This window comes from Pristiophorus japonicus, unplaced genomic scaffold (assembly GCF_044704955.1).
Source record: "Pristiophorus japonicus isolate sPriJap1 unplaced genomic scaffold, sPriJap1.hap1 HAP1_SCAFFOLD_296, whole genome shotgun sequence".
Taxonomy (NCBI): Eukaryota; Metazoa; Chordata; class Chondrichthyes; family Pristiophoridae; genus Pristiophorus; species Pristiophorus japonicus.
In genome coordinates, this window is record NW_027252735.1 from 166320 (window position 1) to 182735 (window position 16416).

At 44.6% G+C, this 16416-nt stretch overlaps 1 protein-coding gene across 1 annotated transcript; it reads left to right on the forward strand.

Annotated features, from left to right (window-relative positions):
* The first annotated feature begins 9648 nt into the window (after nucleotides 1–9648).
* LOC139248811 (probable G-protein coupled receptor 139) lies at nucleotides 9649–15831 on the forward strand. Its single transcript, XM_070872190.1, has 2 exons — nucleotides 9649–9745; nucleotides 14936–15831. The coding sequence occupies exons 1-2, from the start codon at nucleotides 9649–9651 to the stop codon at nucleotides 15829–15831; spliced, it is 993 nt and encodes a 330-aa protein (XP_070728291.1).
* The last annotated feature ends 585 nt before the right edge of the window (nucleotides 15832–16416 follow it).

The following is a 16416-nucleotide window of genomic DNA, read 5'->3' on the forward strand; positions in this document are numbered from 1 at the left end:
CTCCTTAGCCACATTTACCCTCTTAAACACATACGAGGAAATCCTCTCTTCCATTTTGCTTTGTTTCCTGAAACCAGTCTCTCTCTTATCACGTCCCTTGTACCAGTGTCCCATCTGGGTCGCCATTATGTAAGGGGTGATTTGCAGGGGGTCAGCTTTCCCTTCTGACCTTATATGAGCGAATCGCTCCCTCACCCTTGGTTCTAGACACTGGAAGTATGAAGGGACTGTGACAGACTTGGACAGACAATCGGTTTCAAGGTAGGAAGCAGGTATGGCTTTATTGTGTTTAAAAAGAAGTAAAAGGCACACCTTTAATAACACATACAGACCAATACACACTGAAGTGTACAACACATTGAATAAAGTGTCAAATTACAGCCTGTGGGGAAAAGAATACAGCTTAAACTCTAAATGGGGTAAAGAGGAGAATGCAGATACATTTACACAAGTTATCCCAGCCTCCCCGCTCCCAATTCCCCTAACTAACGAAGTTATAGCTCTTAGGGTTCAGGGGCTATGCTCACCAATCCCTTTATACAGTTGCCGGTGAATCGCGGTTTCGGGGTTCGCTGCACTTGGCCTTCTCGGCGAGCCGTACCCCGGACAGAGGAGAGGACTTCGGACTGCGTAGTCTTCGGTTGGGGTGCGTCCGTTGATGCTCTAAGTTGTGTTTTGGATGTATGGGGTAAGTACCCACTTTCTTTGGTTAGGAATAGTTTTAGTTAGTCCCTTTTGGTAATTTCTCACCCGTTGATCGTTCAGAAGCAGATTGTAGAGTGGAAATAAAGGTCGATTCTTCAGTTTTTGCTGAGTTGGTTTCGGTTGGTCGTTTCGTTGGTTGTGGTAACCCGGGTTTGTCAATTTGGTTGCTGACATCCTTCCATTTCGTCCGCCTCGTGCTCGGTTGGTCCTGATCAGTTCTGGTAGTTTCCTTCACTATTCCATTTCTTCACTGTAGAGTAAGCAGGCTGCTTGTCTGTGTCTGTGTTCCAGTCTCTGTGTTCTGCTAGTTTTGAGTTCTGTTAGTCTGCGTGCTGCTCCTTGCTGGTCTTTTCTTGTAAAACTGGGAGATCGATATATCCAAAAAAAAAGCTCCGTTATCTCCCATCAAATATCTTGGGCTCGGTTTAAACTGCTCTGCCCATTGATTTTCAAATGTCTCCTTTGTCAGCAGTAACTCGAGAATGTGCTATCACTGGTTTTGCATTGTTTTAGGATTGTCCAGTTTTCCTGACCATGATTTCCATTGTGCTTGATTGGGTAATTCGATTATCTCTTAGTGGGTGAATAGTTCCCCCAAACAGTCTGGGGTCCTTAATGCACGAATTTGGTCCCACCTTCTGTGTTTGGTAACTCCTTTTTGCAGCCAAAATGTTGTAGAATCTTAAAATTGATATGTTCCTTCCCATAGATGTTTAGGGGATCTCAAGCTTCTGTAATTTAGGTCCATTTTGAATAACCTTTCCGATGAGTCCAAACACTGGGGGAGGGGTCTCCATGACTGCACCCCCTTTTATCCCCCGCAGGCTTCGTCTGCCCCTTAAAACTCATTTTAAAAACCAGAAATGGATTTTTCTCCTCTGTAGGGGAAAGGTACCTGGAATGTTAGCGAGATATTGGTAAATTCTACAAAACCCCCCCGCGAGGATATTGGTCCCGGCTCTGTTTAGGTGCAAACTGTCCGGCTTGTAAAGGTCCCACCTCCCCCAGAAGTGGTCCCGATGCCTCAGGAAACGAAAGCCCTCCACCTGCACCATCTCTCCAGCCACGTATTCACCTGCTCTATCCTCCTATTTCTGTACTCACTAGCTCATGGCACCGGGAGTAATCCGGAGATTACTACCTTTGAGGTCCTGCTTTTTAATCTCTCTCCTAGCTCCTTAAACTCTGCCTGCAGGACCTCATCTCTCTTTCTACCCATGTCATTGGTCCTGATATGGATCATGACCTCTGGCTATTCACCCTCTCCCCAGAATGGAGGAGATGGTGTTCCCATGCGCCTGCTGCTCTTGCCCTTCTAGGCAACAGAGGTCGCGGGTTTGGGAGGTGCTGCCGAAGAAGCCTTGGCGAGTTGCTGCAGTGCATCTTGTAAATGATGCACACTGTAACCACGGTGCACCGGTGGTGGAGGGAGTGAATGTTGAAGGTGGTGGATGAGGTGCCCATTAAGCGGGCTGCTTTGTCCTGGATGGTGTCGAGCTTCTCGAGTGTTGTTGGATCCGCACTCATCCAGGCAAGTGGAGAGTATTCCATCAAACTCCTGACTTGTGCCTTGTAGATGGTGGAAAGGCTTTGGGGAGTCAGGAGAAGTGACACTCGCCGCAGAATACCCAGCCTCTGATCTGCTCTTGTTGCCACAGTATTTATGTGGCTGGTCCAGTTAAGTTTCTGGTCAATGGTGACCCCCAGGATGTTGATGGTGGGGGATTCGGCGATGATAATGCCGTTGATATCCGGGTCTGCTTAAGTTGCATGTTCCTGTCGCTGATTGCTGCCAGGCGACTGTTGGCTCCGTCCCGTGGGTTTACCTCGAACTTCAAACCACGAAACCGGTTCTCCTGAATTCCAAGGTGTGTATGGAAATTAACCATCAAAAGCCCTGTCATTAACCACAGGGGTTCCGGCAATTTTCTGATCACAAAGCACTTTCAGTCCTTATCCTTGTCCAGAAAATTACAGACACAGAAATTCGGGAGTTTAATGACTTTGAAAGGAGAACATTGTTGTTTTGTGCAGTTCCGGTCAGAGAAATGTTTGTGAAAGGAACTTTTTGCAGCGAGAGGGATTGAGCATTTCAGCTTGTTGCTGAACACTTCTCTCTGGGCAATGAGCTAAACAGCAGTTTCTGTAGTGCAGCCATTATCACGTTCGTTTCACACATGCAAGGTGCCCGATTGAGCCTGGGTGGAAACATTATTTTTGAAACAAAAACTTGTCTGTGATAAAATTGAACAAAAGCAGTCCGGGGTACATTGTCGCATGATGCAAACTACCTCGGACCCGGGCCAAAGCTCTCCGTGCACCGAGCACAGACTCAGGCCCCGGGGGAGAGGATATCCCGGTCATTGGGCCTTCCAGCAACACTGAACAAGCGCCCGGTCTGAAACTTTCCAGATAAATAACTTGCAAGGAGCACATCCAATAGGCAGGATGGCCGAGAGGTCTAAGGTGCTGTATTTAAGTTGCAGTCTTCTCTGGAGATGTGGGTTTGAATCCCAGTCTGGATATTCATTATTTTTAATTACAAACTCATTTATTTTGACACCACTCTGAAGTGCTTTGGGACATCCATCTAACTTCATAAAATTACTCCACTTCAATTACAAACGGTGATATCAAAGTTACTTCCCAAACCAGGAATCGATCCCGGATGGCTGTAGCGAAAGGAATGGTTTTGTGAAGCATTGAAAGGTGCCCTCTAAATATCTCGCACTGCTTATTTAAACTCACGGTCATAATTTGTTTCAGTGCAAAAGAAGGCAGGCTCGAAGGGCCAAATGGCCAACTCCTGCTCCTGGTTCTTGTGTTCTTATGCAGAGCACAGAACAATTGATTAAATTAAAAAAACTCTCCCTCAGTTCGCGTTTTTTTCATTGTGCAAAAGAAGATCATGGGTTCACTAATGATGTTTTTCCGTGAAAGCAACATAAAATTTAAGGAAAAGTAATCGCCCAAAGTGGGGTTCAAACCCATGACCCTCAGGTTAAGAGTTCTCTACATACTGAGCTAGCCGGGCTTCTCGGCATCTACCCTGTCAATCCCCTTCAGAATATTGAGGGTTTCAATGAGATCACCTCTCCTTCTTCTAAACTCCAGAGAGTATCAATCCATTCTACACAATCTGTCACCATAGGACAGTCCTCTCATCCCAGGAATCAATCTGGTGAACCTCCGTTGTACCACCTCCAAGGCAAGTATATCCTTCCTCAGATAAGGAGATCAAAACTGTGCGCAGTACTCCAGGTGTGGTCTCACGAGGGCCCTGTATGATTGTAGCAAGACTTCCTTACTTGGAGTGCAGCAGCAGCTCAGAGTGCAAAGGTAAGAGTTTGGTAAGTGGGAGAGTTCGGGCAAGTGGGAATGGGAGGCGTTGCTTTGTCTTGTTTTCCCCACCAGTGCTAACTCCCCACCTGGGAGGAAAAGAAAACAAAGTGTGATGTCACAGCAAGAGGGTAAGTGATTGGCTGTTTGATTGGTGAGTAGTTTTTCTTTTTTCCTTATCTTGTCAGGAAGAAATCGTTGGCATTGTTGCCAAATTAGGTTATTTTAAGGGTTAAGTCATGGCAGGAGAGCCCAGACCTGTGCCATGCTCCTCCTGTGCCATGTGGGAAATCAGGGATGCTTCCAGTGTCCCAGACGATGAGGTTTGCAGGAGGTGTATCCAGCTGCAGCTCCTGTTAAACTGCATGACAGCACTGGAGCTGCACATGGATTCACTCTGGAGCATGCGAGATGCTGAGGATGCCGTGAATAGCACGTTTAGTGAGTTGGTCACACTGCAGGTAAAGGTTACAAATGCAGATAGGAGATGGGTGACCAATAGGCAGAGCAGGAGTAGGAAGGTAGTGCAGGAGTCCCCTGTGGTCATCTCCCTCCAAAACAGATATACCGCTTTAGATATTGTTGGGAGAGATAGATAATCAGGGGAAGGCAGCAGTAGCCAAGTTCATGGCACCGTGGTTGGCTCTGCTGCACAGGAGGGCAGGAAAAAGATTGGGAGAGCTATAGTGGTGGGGGATTCTATTTTAAGGGGGATAGATAGGCATTTCTGCGGTCGCAACCGAGACTCCAGGATGGTATGTTGCCTCCCTGGTGCAAGGGTCAAGGATGTCTCAGAGCGGCTGCAGGGCATTCTGGAGGGGGAGGGTGAACAGACAGTTGTCATGGTGCATATAGGTACCATCGATATAGGTAAAAAGCGGGATGAATTTAGGGAGCTCATAATTAAATTAGAAAGTAGGACCTTGAAGTCAGTAATCTCAGGATTGCTGCCAGTGCCAAATGCTAGTCAGAGTAGAAATAGAAGGAGAGCTAAGATGAATACGTAGCTTGAGGAGTGGTGTAAGAGGGAGGGATTCAATTCCTGGGACATTGGAACCGGTTCTGGGGAAGGTGGGACCAGTACAAACCGGACCGTCTGCACCTGGGCAGGGCCGGAACCAATGTCCTCGGGGGAGTGTTTGCTAGTGCTGTTGGGGAGGGGATAAACTAATATGGCAGGGGGATGGGAACCTATGCAGGCAGACAAAAGGAAGTAGAATGGGGGCAGAAGCAAAAGATAGAAAGAAGAATAATAAAAATGGAGGGCAGAGAAACCCAAGGCAAAAATCAAAAAGGGCCACATTACAGGAAAAGTCAAAAGGGAAAAAGTGTGTTAAAAAGACAAGCCTGAAGGCTCTGTGCCTCAATGCTAGGAGTATTCGTAATAAGGTGGATGAATTAACTGCGCAGGCAGCTATTCATGATTATGATATAATTGGGATTACAGAGACATGGCTCCAGGGTGACCAAGGCTGGGAACTCAAGATCCAGGGGTATTCAACTTTCAGGAAGGATAGACAGAAAGAAAAAGGAGGTGGGGTAGCGTTGCTGGTTAAAGAGGAAATTAACGCAATAGTAAGGAAGCACATTAGCTTGGATGATGTGGAATCTGTATGGGTAGAGCTGCGGATTACTAAAGGGCAGAAAACGCTAGTGGGAGTTGTGTACAGACCACCAAACAGTAGTAGTGAGGTTGGGTATGGCATCAAACAAGAAATTAGGGATGCGTGCAATAAAGGTACAGCAGTTATCATGGGTGACTTTAATCTTCATATAGATTGGGCTAACCGAGCTGGAGCAATGCAGTGGAGGAGGATTTCCTGGAGTGTATTCGGGATGGCTTTCTCGACCAATATGTCGAGGAACCAACTCGAGAGCTGGCCATCCTGGACTGGGTGTTGTGCAATGAGAGAGGATTCATTAGCAATCTTGTTGTGCGAGGCCCTCTGGGGAAGAGTGACCATAATATGGTAGAATTCTTTGTTAAGATGGAGAGTGACAGTTTTATTTGAGAGACTACGAACCTGAACTTAAGGAAAGGTAACTTCGATGGTATGAGACGTGAATTGGCTAGGATAGACTGGCAAATGATACTTAAAGAGTTGACAGTGGTTAGGCAATGGCAGACATTTATAGATTACATGGATGAACTTGAACAATTGTGCATCCCTGTCTGGAGTAAAAATAAAAAGGGGAAGGTGACTCAACCGTGGCTAACAAGGGAAATTAAGAATATTATTAAATCCAAGGAAGAGACATATAAATTGGCCAGAAAAAGCAGCAAACCTGAGGACTGGGAAAAATTTAGAATTCAGCAGAGGAGGACAAAGGGTCTAATTAGGAGGGGTAAATAAAGCATGAGAGGATGCTTGCAGTCAACATAAAAACTGACTGCAAAAGCTTCGATAGATATGTGCAGAGAAAAAGATTAGTGAAGGCAAACGTAGGCCCTTAGCAGTCAGAATCAGGTGAATTTATAATGGGGAACAAGGAAATGACAGACCAATTGAACAAATACTTTGGATCTGTCTTCACTAAGGAAGACACAAATAACCTTCCGGAAATACTAGGTATTCGAAGGTCTAGCGAAAAGGAGGAACTGAAGGAAATCCTGATTAGTCAGGAAATTGTGTTGGGGAAATTGATGGGATGGAAGGTCAATAAATCCCCGGGGCCTGATAGGCTGCATCCCAGAGTACTTAAGGAAATGGTCCTAGAAATAGTGGATGCATTGGTGATGATTTTTCAACATTCTATTAACTCTGGATCAGTTCCTATCGACTGAAGGGTAGCTAATGTAACACCACTTTTTAAAAAACGAGGGAGAGAGGAAACAGGGAATTATAGTCCAGTTACGTCGGTGGTGGGAAAAATGTTGGAATCAATTATTAAAGATGAAATAGCAACGCCTTTGGAAAGCAGTGACAGGATTGGTTCAAGTCAGTATTGATTTATGAAAGGGAAATCTTGCTTGACAAATCTTCTAGAATTTTTTGAGGATGTAACGAGAGAGGACAAGGGAGAACCAGCGGATGTGGTGTATGTGGACTTTCAAAAGGCTTTTGACAAGGTCCAACACAAGAGATTAGTGTGCAAAATTAAAGCACGTGGTATTGGGGGTAATGTATTGACGTGGATAGAGAACTGGTTGGCAGACAGGAAGCAGAGAGTCGGAATAAACGGATCCTTTGCAGAATGGCAGGCAGTGACCAGTGGAGTGCAGCAGGGTTCAATTCTTGGACCCCATCTATTTACAATATACATCAATGATTTAGATGAAGGAATTGAATGTAATATCTCCAAGTTTGCAGATGACACTAAGCTGGATGGCGGAGTGAGTTGTGAGGAGGATGCTAAGAGGCTGCAGGGTGATTTGGACAGGTTAGGTGAATGTGCAAATGCATGGCAGATGCAGTATAATGTGGATTAATGTGAGGTTATCCACTTTGGTGGCAAAAACAGGAAGACGGAATCTTAGCTGAATGGTGACAGATTAAGAAAAGGGGAGGTGCAATGAGACCTGGGTGTCATGGTACATCAGTCATTGAAGTTTGGAATTCAGATACATCAGGCGATGAAGAAGCCAAATGGCATATTGGCCTTCATAGCTAAAGGATTTGAGTACAGGAGCAAGGAGGTCTTACAGCACTTGTACAGAGCCTTAGTGAAGCCACACCTGGAATATTGTGTTCAGTTTTAGCCTCCTAATCTGAGGAAAGACGTTCTTGCTATTGAGGGAGTACAGTGAAGGTTCACCAGACTGATTCCCGGGATGGCAGGACTGACATATGAGGAGAGACTGGATCGACTGGGCCTGCATTCACTGGAGTTTAGAAGATTGAGAGGGGATCTCATAGAAACATATAAAATTCTGACGGGATTGGACAGATTAGAGGCAGGAAGAATGTTCCCGTTGCTGGGGAGTTCCAGAACCAGGGTCACAGTCTAAGAATAAGGGTTAAGCTATTTAGGACTGAGATGAGGAGAAACTTCTTCACTCAAAGAATGGTTAACCTGTGGAATTCATGACTGCAGAAAGTTGTTGAGGCCAGTTCATTAGATATAATCAAAAGGAAGTTAGATATGGCCCTTACGGCCAAATGGATCAAGGGATATGAGAGAAAGCAGGAAAGGTGTACTGAGGTTGAATGATCAGTCATAATCTTATTGAATGGCGGTGCAGGCTCGAAGGGCCGAATGGCCTGTTTCTGCACCTAATTTCTATGTTTCTATATTTCTAATCAATTATTAAAGATGTAACAACAGCGCATTTGGAAAGCAGTGACAGGATCGGTCCAAGTCAGCATGGATTTATGAAAGGGAATCATGCTTGAAAAATCTGCTAGAATTTTTTGAGGATGTAACTTGTAGAGTGGACAAGGGAGAACCAGTGGATGTGGTGTAATGTAGATAAATGTGAGGTTATCCACTTTGGTGGTCTAAAATCAATGGCCTGCTCAGGTGGACAGAAAAGTGACAACTGGAATTGAGTCAGGAGAAGTGTAAGGTAATCAACTGGGGAGGGCCATCAAGGCACTGGAATACACAATAAGTGGTAGAGGATCATAGGGACATTGTCCACAGAATGTATGGCCACAGATCCCTGAAGGTAGAAGGACCAGTAGATAAGATAGCTTAGAAGACATATGGGTTACTTTCCTTTATTAGCCGAGACCGAGAACATAAGAGCAAGGAGATTATGCTTGAACTGTTTAAAACAGTTGTTAGGCCAAAGCGAGAGTACTGAGCACTGTTCTGGTCACCAAATCACAGGAAATGTTAATTGAACTGCAGAGGGTGCAAGGGAGATTCACGAGGATGTTGCCAGGACTGGACAATTTTAGCCATGAGACAAGATTGAATAGCCCGCGGTTGTTGACTGTGGAACAGAGAATGCGGAGGGGAGATTTAATTGCGGTGCATGAAATGATGTGGGGCCTAGATAGAGTGGGATCGGAAGGAGCTAATTCCCTCAGCAGAGATGGAAATAACCAAGCGGGATAGAATTAAATAAAGATTTGAAGGATTGGAGGGGATTAGTGAAGAACACTTCTGAACCCAAACACTAGTGTGGGTTTGGAGGTCACTGCCTGAATGGTAGTAAATGCAGAAAGCCGCATCGTATTTACAAAGTGTTTGGTTATACACGTGAAGTGCTGTAACCAACACGGCTACGGACCAAGAGCTGTAAAGTGGGATTAGGCTGGAGAGCTCCTTTTCAGCCACACAGACACAGTGGGCCCAATGACCGCTCTCTGTGCTGTAACTTTCTGTGATTCTACCATTCCCAGTATTTCCTGATAAGTTTTTTAAGAAAAGGCAATTATGTCATTCTTTTACGAATGTGAGACTTTCGTCTCCAGGTCTTCTGGGCTTTATCGGATTGGGAATTGTGCTTATATCATTAAAAGTCTTGCTATGAAAGTTGTTGACATCATCTGTTTGTTCAGTAACTGTAACTAAACCCAGTCAGCAGGGGCGATGTTATAACTGGATGGATTCTCTCGCCTATAAATAAGAGGAATCTTCTCATTGTCTCAATCGGTGAATTGCTCCCAGCGTTAATACCAACCATCGATTCATCGATTCTAATCGCAAGGGAAAATGTCTCTTGGTTTTCTCATCAAGCTCCGAATTCTATGGGCAATTTTTGATGTCCAAAAGATTTACTATCCTCTGCTGGCTGCTGTCGGTGTCCCTGGTAAGTTCTTGCTTTCAGTCGGTATTTCAATAACCCGAGATTAACAGTAAGTGGCTTCTTAGTCCCTGTGTCCAGATTTTTATTCAATTACTTTCCTTGCAGTTTAGCAACTGAGAAACTTCAAAAATACATCGATGTTTGAAAATATTTTGGGGCATCCTGTGGTCATGAAAGATGTTGCACTCCGGCAATTCATTCATTCATTCATTCATTCTTTCTCTCTGTCTTCCTGTCTTTCTTTGTGTCTTCCTTCCTTTCTCCTGCCTCTCCATTGTTTTGTGAATCGCTCCTGTGTGTGTTTGATTATGGTCCACACTGCACTGATGTGAACTCCCATTCATTGCTAGCAGTTCAATGATTGCTGTGTCTTTCATTTGTCATTATTAGTTCCATTTCAGCAGTCGTATTTAGATCTGACCATTCTGTCAGGCGATGGGACCAGCCATATTACTTATTCTCTCACTTTAAAGGGGACACTTTGCTCTAAATTGTGAGTCTGAGTTTCGGCTGAGAAACTGTTTCATGACCTCACAAACTTTAGGCAATTTCTGCATTATACAGTTGATTATTTAATTGTACAAATGAGTCAGAACAGTTAACTGACAGAAGCATTGATAATACAATCTGATTCAGCTGCCGCACTTTCCATCATTTCCCGTTTTAAGTTATGTCACTGTTTCTGAATAGTTAAATTATAGTTCTAATTTGGATTCACGGTTTATTATTATGCAGCACATTTAATGGTTTGATTACTGAGACTGAATCTGCATTATTAATTGAATCCCGTGCCGATCTGATACAGTTCATCATATCGCTGATCGAATGTATAGTCATTGCAGCGTAGTGTTTTGTTGGTGACACCATTCGTTATTGGATTGTGATTTATTCATTATATGAATTAAAAGCCGAGTGCACTCCCGCCACTTGAGGAAAAGAGCAAGAGTCACAGTGTTTGAATAGAATGGAAATAGTTGCCTGCACAGATTCGATGCACCGATTGGCCACCTTCTGTGCTCTACTTTTCTACGATTCTACGATTCTCACTTCTGAAACCCAGTTTTGGTGTAATGGCCCGGTATTTGCTCTCAGCATTTGCCATCATTTCAACTGTGAATCTGAGAGCAATGTCCAGAGTAAGCACATGCGCAGTTACAGGTGGAAATCCAGGAGTTGTTGCCAGTCATTCCCTGTTCCTCCCCAGGACTCGCTGTTAAACTCCCCACAGCCGGCAATCAATTCAACTCGCTGATATAACTTAAACTTTTATGCTGTTATATCTCTCTTAAAATCCCTGGAAATAGTCAAGCCTTGTTGAAAGAGATGTAACTGTGTTTTTGATGGTGTATTACATTCTAATTACTGCTGAACCATCGATCTAGCACGAAACATCTAATTTTATACCGACGTTATGTCAAAATCTTCCACAATGATAAAAATTCCATGTTATTTCTAACTTAAAAAACATGTTTCCTTATCTTATTTCAGTTTCTACATTATTCCCGTGTTTGTCCCAATCTTTATTTCACTCTCTGTAAAACAATTAAAAAGTGAAGGATAATCAGCGCATTTTACTTCCCAATTTGCAATCTGTGAATTGTTCAATGTGATTGGCTGCTGAGCCAGCTTCATGACATCACTGTTGCTGGAGTCTGGAGATCCCCTATACTTGCCCTCAAATGCAAGTTACTATCAGCGGGGTGATATTGATGCCACAGGAATCACTGGATCTTTGTGGGCAGCATTGTTCGAGGACAGCGGTGAGCACTGACCGCAAAATCTGGGCGATTATAGTTTGAATCATATTATTCCACTATTTACAGTAAGAGCAGCATTGTTCCAACTGTAACCTGTAACGTAATTCAGAAATTGTCCAGTAAACTAGTTGTGATTTTAAATGTATACCAACAGGCTCACTAGGGAGATGGTGGAAGCAGTGAGAGTTGACTCATTCAGAGGCAAGTTCGATAAATATGCTTCAAAAATTACCTTTCCAGGATAGAGTGTATGTGTCTTTCCCCGAGCCCCACACCAACCCTACGTCCTTCTGTATCCGCCCTGGAAAACTCTCTCTCCCGACTCTCTTACAACTGCACTTGCGAGATCCCAACTGTCCAGCCTTCGGCCCTCCATTCACCACGATATTTCTGCAGCTACCGATCTGCTCAACCACACCCTCACCACCACATTTGTTGGCCCAGTCCCGATTAAAACAATCAGTCTCTCTCACACTGGCTGTTCCCCCTGGTGCAGTACCCAACTTCACTCCCTTAAGTCCAAGAGACAGACTTAAACGGATATGGCAGACAACTGGTTTAGCCATTCACCGCCAATAATAATGTATTATTGGGTCCTGCTCCTGTCTGACAAAATTGCTCCCGACTCCAGAATCATTCTGGAATGCAAAGATAAACCAGACTTCCATTCTCGACTGCTAACCGTCTTCGTAAAACCCTCTCCCCAGTCTCCTTCATCCTCACCTCCCACAACAATATTAGGAGCTCATGCACTTCTTTGTCTCTAAGATTGAGACCATCCAATCAGCTGCCTCTGCCACTTTGCTTCCTTCCCCTAGGCCACCGTGACAAACTTCCTCTCAGGATCGCCCTGCCCTAGGCCGGGACTTGCATATGTTTCCACTTTCTCTCTAATCTCCCCTCATGACTTACCTGTGCTGAAATTGTTCATGTATCACTTCCTGCTCCCTCGGCCCTATTACCACCAAACTGCTCACCACCCAACATTCCTTCCTGCCTCCCATGTTAACGGACACAGTTAATGGTTCTCTCTCCTCGCGCTCTATCCCCCTCTCCTTCAAACCTGCTGTGATCAACCCTCGCCTCAAAAAAGCAAACCGCTTGACCACTCTGTCCTTGGAACCTACCGCCCCGTGTCCATCCACCCTTTCCTCGCCAATGTCCTTCAATGTGTTGTCTCCTCGCAAATCCGTGTGCACCTTTCCCACCTCCATGTTCGATTCTGTCCACTCAGGTTTCTGCCCATGCCACATTACTGAAACAGCTCATCATGGTCACTAATGTAATCCTACATGACTGTGACAAAGATAAGCTATCCCTCCTCGTCCTTCTTGACATATCTGCATTCTTTCACACTGCTGACCACTCCATTCTCCTTCAACGCCACTCCACAGTCATCCAGCTGGGGGAGACTGCACTCAGCTTGTTCATTCTTATCTTTCTAATCTTAACCAGAGAATCACCTGCAAAGGCTTCTCTTCCCGCTCCCACATCGTTACATCTGGTGTTCTCCATGGATTTATCCTTGGCCCCCTCCTATTTCTCATCTGCATGCTACCCCTTGGCGACATCATCCGAAAACACAGCGTCAGTTTCCCATGTACGCTGATGACACTCAGCTCGAAGTCACCACCACTTCCCTTGACCCCTCCAAAGACTCTAAATTTTCAGACTGTGGTCTGACATCCAGTTCTGGATGAGCAGACATTTTCTCCCATAAAATATTGGGAAGCTGTTGCCTTCGGTCCCTGCCACAAACTGCGTTCTCCAGCCACTTACACCATCACTCTCCCCACCTCTGTCTGAGGCTCAATCACAATGTTTGCAACCTTGCTGGTATATGTGACCCTGAGATGAGCTTCTGAACATATACCGTTCCATAACTAATACTGCCTTTTTCCACTTCCGTAACATCGCCCGTCTCCACTCCTGCCTCAGCTCAACTGCTGCTGAAACCCTCACTCATTCCTTTGTTACCTGTAGAATTGACTGTTCCAATGCATTCCTGCCCAGCCACATTCTACCCTACGTATATTTGAGGTGATCCAAAACTCGGCTGCCTGTCAGAACTCGTACCAAGTTCACCCATCCCCCTGTACTTGCTGACCTACATTGTCTCCCCGTTAAGTAACGCCTCTATTTCAAAATATTGTTGTTAAATCCATGCAAGGCTTCGCCCCTCCCTATCTCTGTAAACTTCCCCAGTCCTACAACCCCCCAAGATATCTGCGCTCCTCTAATTCTGCACTCTTGAGCATCCCTGATTTTAATCGCTCAAACATTGGTGGCCGTGCCTTCTGTTACCTGGGCCCTGAGCTCTGGAATTCACTGCCAAACCCTCTCCGCCTCTCGACCTCGATTTCCACCTTTAAGACGCTCCTTCAAACCGACCTTTTTGACTAAGCTTTGGTCGTCTGCCGCAATTTATCCTTATGTGTCTGGACATTATTTTTTTGTATTATAATACACCTGCGGAGCACCTTGGAAAGCTTCACTGTGTTAAAGACGAGATATAAATACCTTGTTGCTGCAGTTGTAATTGGAGACATGTCATGTGGTAGCTGCTGAGAGGGGACACATGACGTTGGATCTGTACTTCCCAATGCTCGCCACCAGGGGGCTTCTCTTCCACTCATGCCTGGCTCTATTGTACACTGTTGGCAGCAATTGATTGCTCTGATTAGACAATGACGCAATCATCATTACATCGTGTGACAACCCGGAAGCTACAAGGTAAATTAGATGAACTGTAGTATTTTTATTCATCCAGTAACTCCTATGATACTATTGCATTGATTACAAACATTTGAGAGCCAGGTTTGGTTTGTGACATTGTACAGGTGCGTTCAATGCCTTGAACCAATGACCATTGTCGATCTATGAGCACAGAGAGTGGGTGTTGTCAGCTTACAATCCCATCCTAAGGGCACCATCAATTGTCCCATTCCTCTTACTGACAGGCCTATTCTATCCCATCCCCACTTCGGGACAGTAAGTTCAGCTGTATCACTCCAACAACTAACTCGTACACTCTGCAATTCAATCCTGCAAATACCCCCCATTTCTTTCTCCCGCTGGCTCACGTGTTGGTGAAGCTCACACTTCTCCATTCATTATTTTAGGGTTTGTTCTAAAATCAGGTTCTGGTTTGAACCGTGTTTCATTTGGTCCCATTGTGTCACATCTTTAGCGATCCTTTACCGATTCCTCTGATTGCAAATGACATCTCCACGTATCTCCATCACTGATAACATGATACGGTTCCATCACTTGATGAAATGCCAAACAGCAAAATTCTTGGTGCATCTCATGTTATTGTGAAGAACGATATTATCCCTGTTATAGATCCGACTCCGTCATGTCTTTGGAAACACAGCAAATTACTGTATGTATCCGCTGTTTGTGAATAATGTCCCTATTTTCCTCTTGCTCACAGTTAACGTGGTGACGATTGTGATCCTGTCTCGGGGAAAGTGCGGTCTCTCCAAATGTGTCACTCACTACCTGGTGGCCATGGCAGCGGCGGATCTACTGGTCGTGATCATCGATCTGATACTGAGGCAGATTCCTATTGTTTATCGGGATCAATTTATTTTTCTGTTGCACGTTAGAATGTGTAATATCCACGCTATCCTGCTTTATGTAGCCACAGATTGTTCTGTCTGGTTCACCGTCACATTCACCTTCGATCGATTTGTGGCCATTTGTTGCCAGAAGCTGAAATTGAAATATTGCACGGAGCAAACAGCGACTGTGGTTCTAGGAACAGTGACAGTGCTGAGCTGTCTGAGGAACATTTTCTGGTATTTTCTGTATACAAGTAAATATTGGCTGTCCAACAGTCCATGGTTTTGCCACGTGAAAATTGGTGTCTCTCGTTCGCTGGTCTGGACTATCGTTGAATTAATGCATTACATTTTAACACCTTTTATTCCATTTATTTTGATTCTACTGTTCAATGCTTTAACAGTCAGACACATTTTAGTGTCCAGCAGAGCCCGCAGTAGACTCCGGGGTCGGAGCAGTGGCGAGAGCCCCAGTGACCCAGAGATGGAGAACCGAAGGAAATCGATGATTGTACTGTTTGTTATATCGGGGAATTTCATACTGTTATGGGTGGTGTTCATGATCTGTTCTATATTGAGACGATTGGATTACTTGGGATACTCTGTTTCTCCGCCCACATTTGTATCAGAAATCAGCTTCATGCTCCAGCTCCTGAGTTGCTGCACGAACACTTTTATTTACGCAGTGACCCAGAGGAAATTCAGAGAGGATTTGAGGAATGTAGTCACATGTCCTTTCACAATGATGCTCAAGTTAATTCGATGAGAAGGTTTCATATTTTCTGATATCATATATTGTTATGTCATATTCTGTTAATTTCACTGTCGGCTTTATGTAATTTATATTTTATGAAACATATCTCAAGCTGGTTGAATCTTAACAGTAAGTTAATATCAGAGTAGGGTCCTTGCAGACATGTGTTCCCCCAGGGCAGCACGTTACCCAAGAGCGGATTGATGCCTCAGACAGTCAGAGGCGGAGCTCGGTATCCAGGGGTATATTGGCAATGGGAGCCTTGTGCCATTATTTTACACATTAGACCATTAGTTCACCATTTCCCCTCAGTCAGGGGGAATACAGTTTCTCAGTGTTGGAAACTTTCTCGGATCTCTACTGATCTTTGAAGAAAGACTTTTTTGAAAATCAGGTCATACACCAGAAAAAAATCAAGGCGGAAGAAGACTGTGAAGGAGATTAATCTCTGCATCCTCACTGGGATAGATACGGAAACAGAATCAATGTTTGTACTTCAACTTGTAATCAAAAGTTTTCGTTAGATCTTTATTTTAGTGACAGTTTCCAAACTGATGTTGAACTGCTTACACTGGACTCTATCCCTCTCAGTGTTCT

Bases quoted from the DNA above. Each gene is read 5' to 3' on its own strand.
- LOC139248811 (XM_070872190.1), top strand. From the start codon at position 9,649: ATGTCTCTTGGTTTTCTCATCAAGCTCCGAATTCTATGGGCAATTTTT. The intron at 9,746-14,935 runs GTAAGTTCTTGC...TCTTGCTCACAG, and splicing joins GGCTGCTGTCGGTGTCCCTG to TTAACGTGGTGACGATTGTG.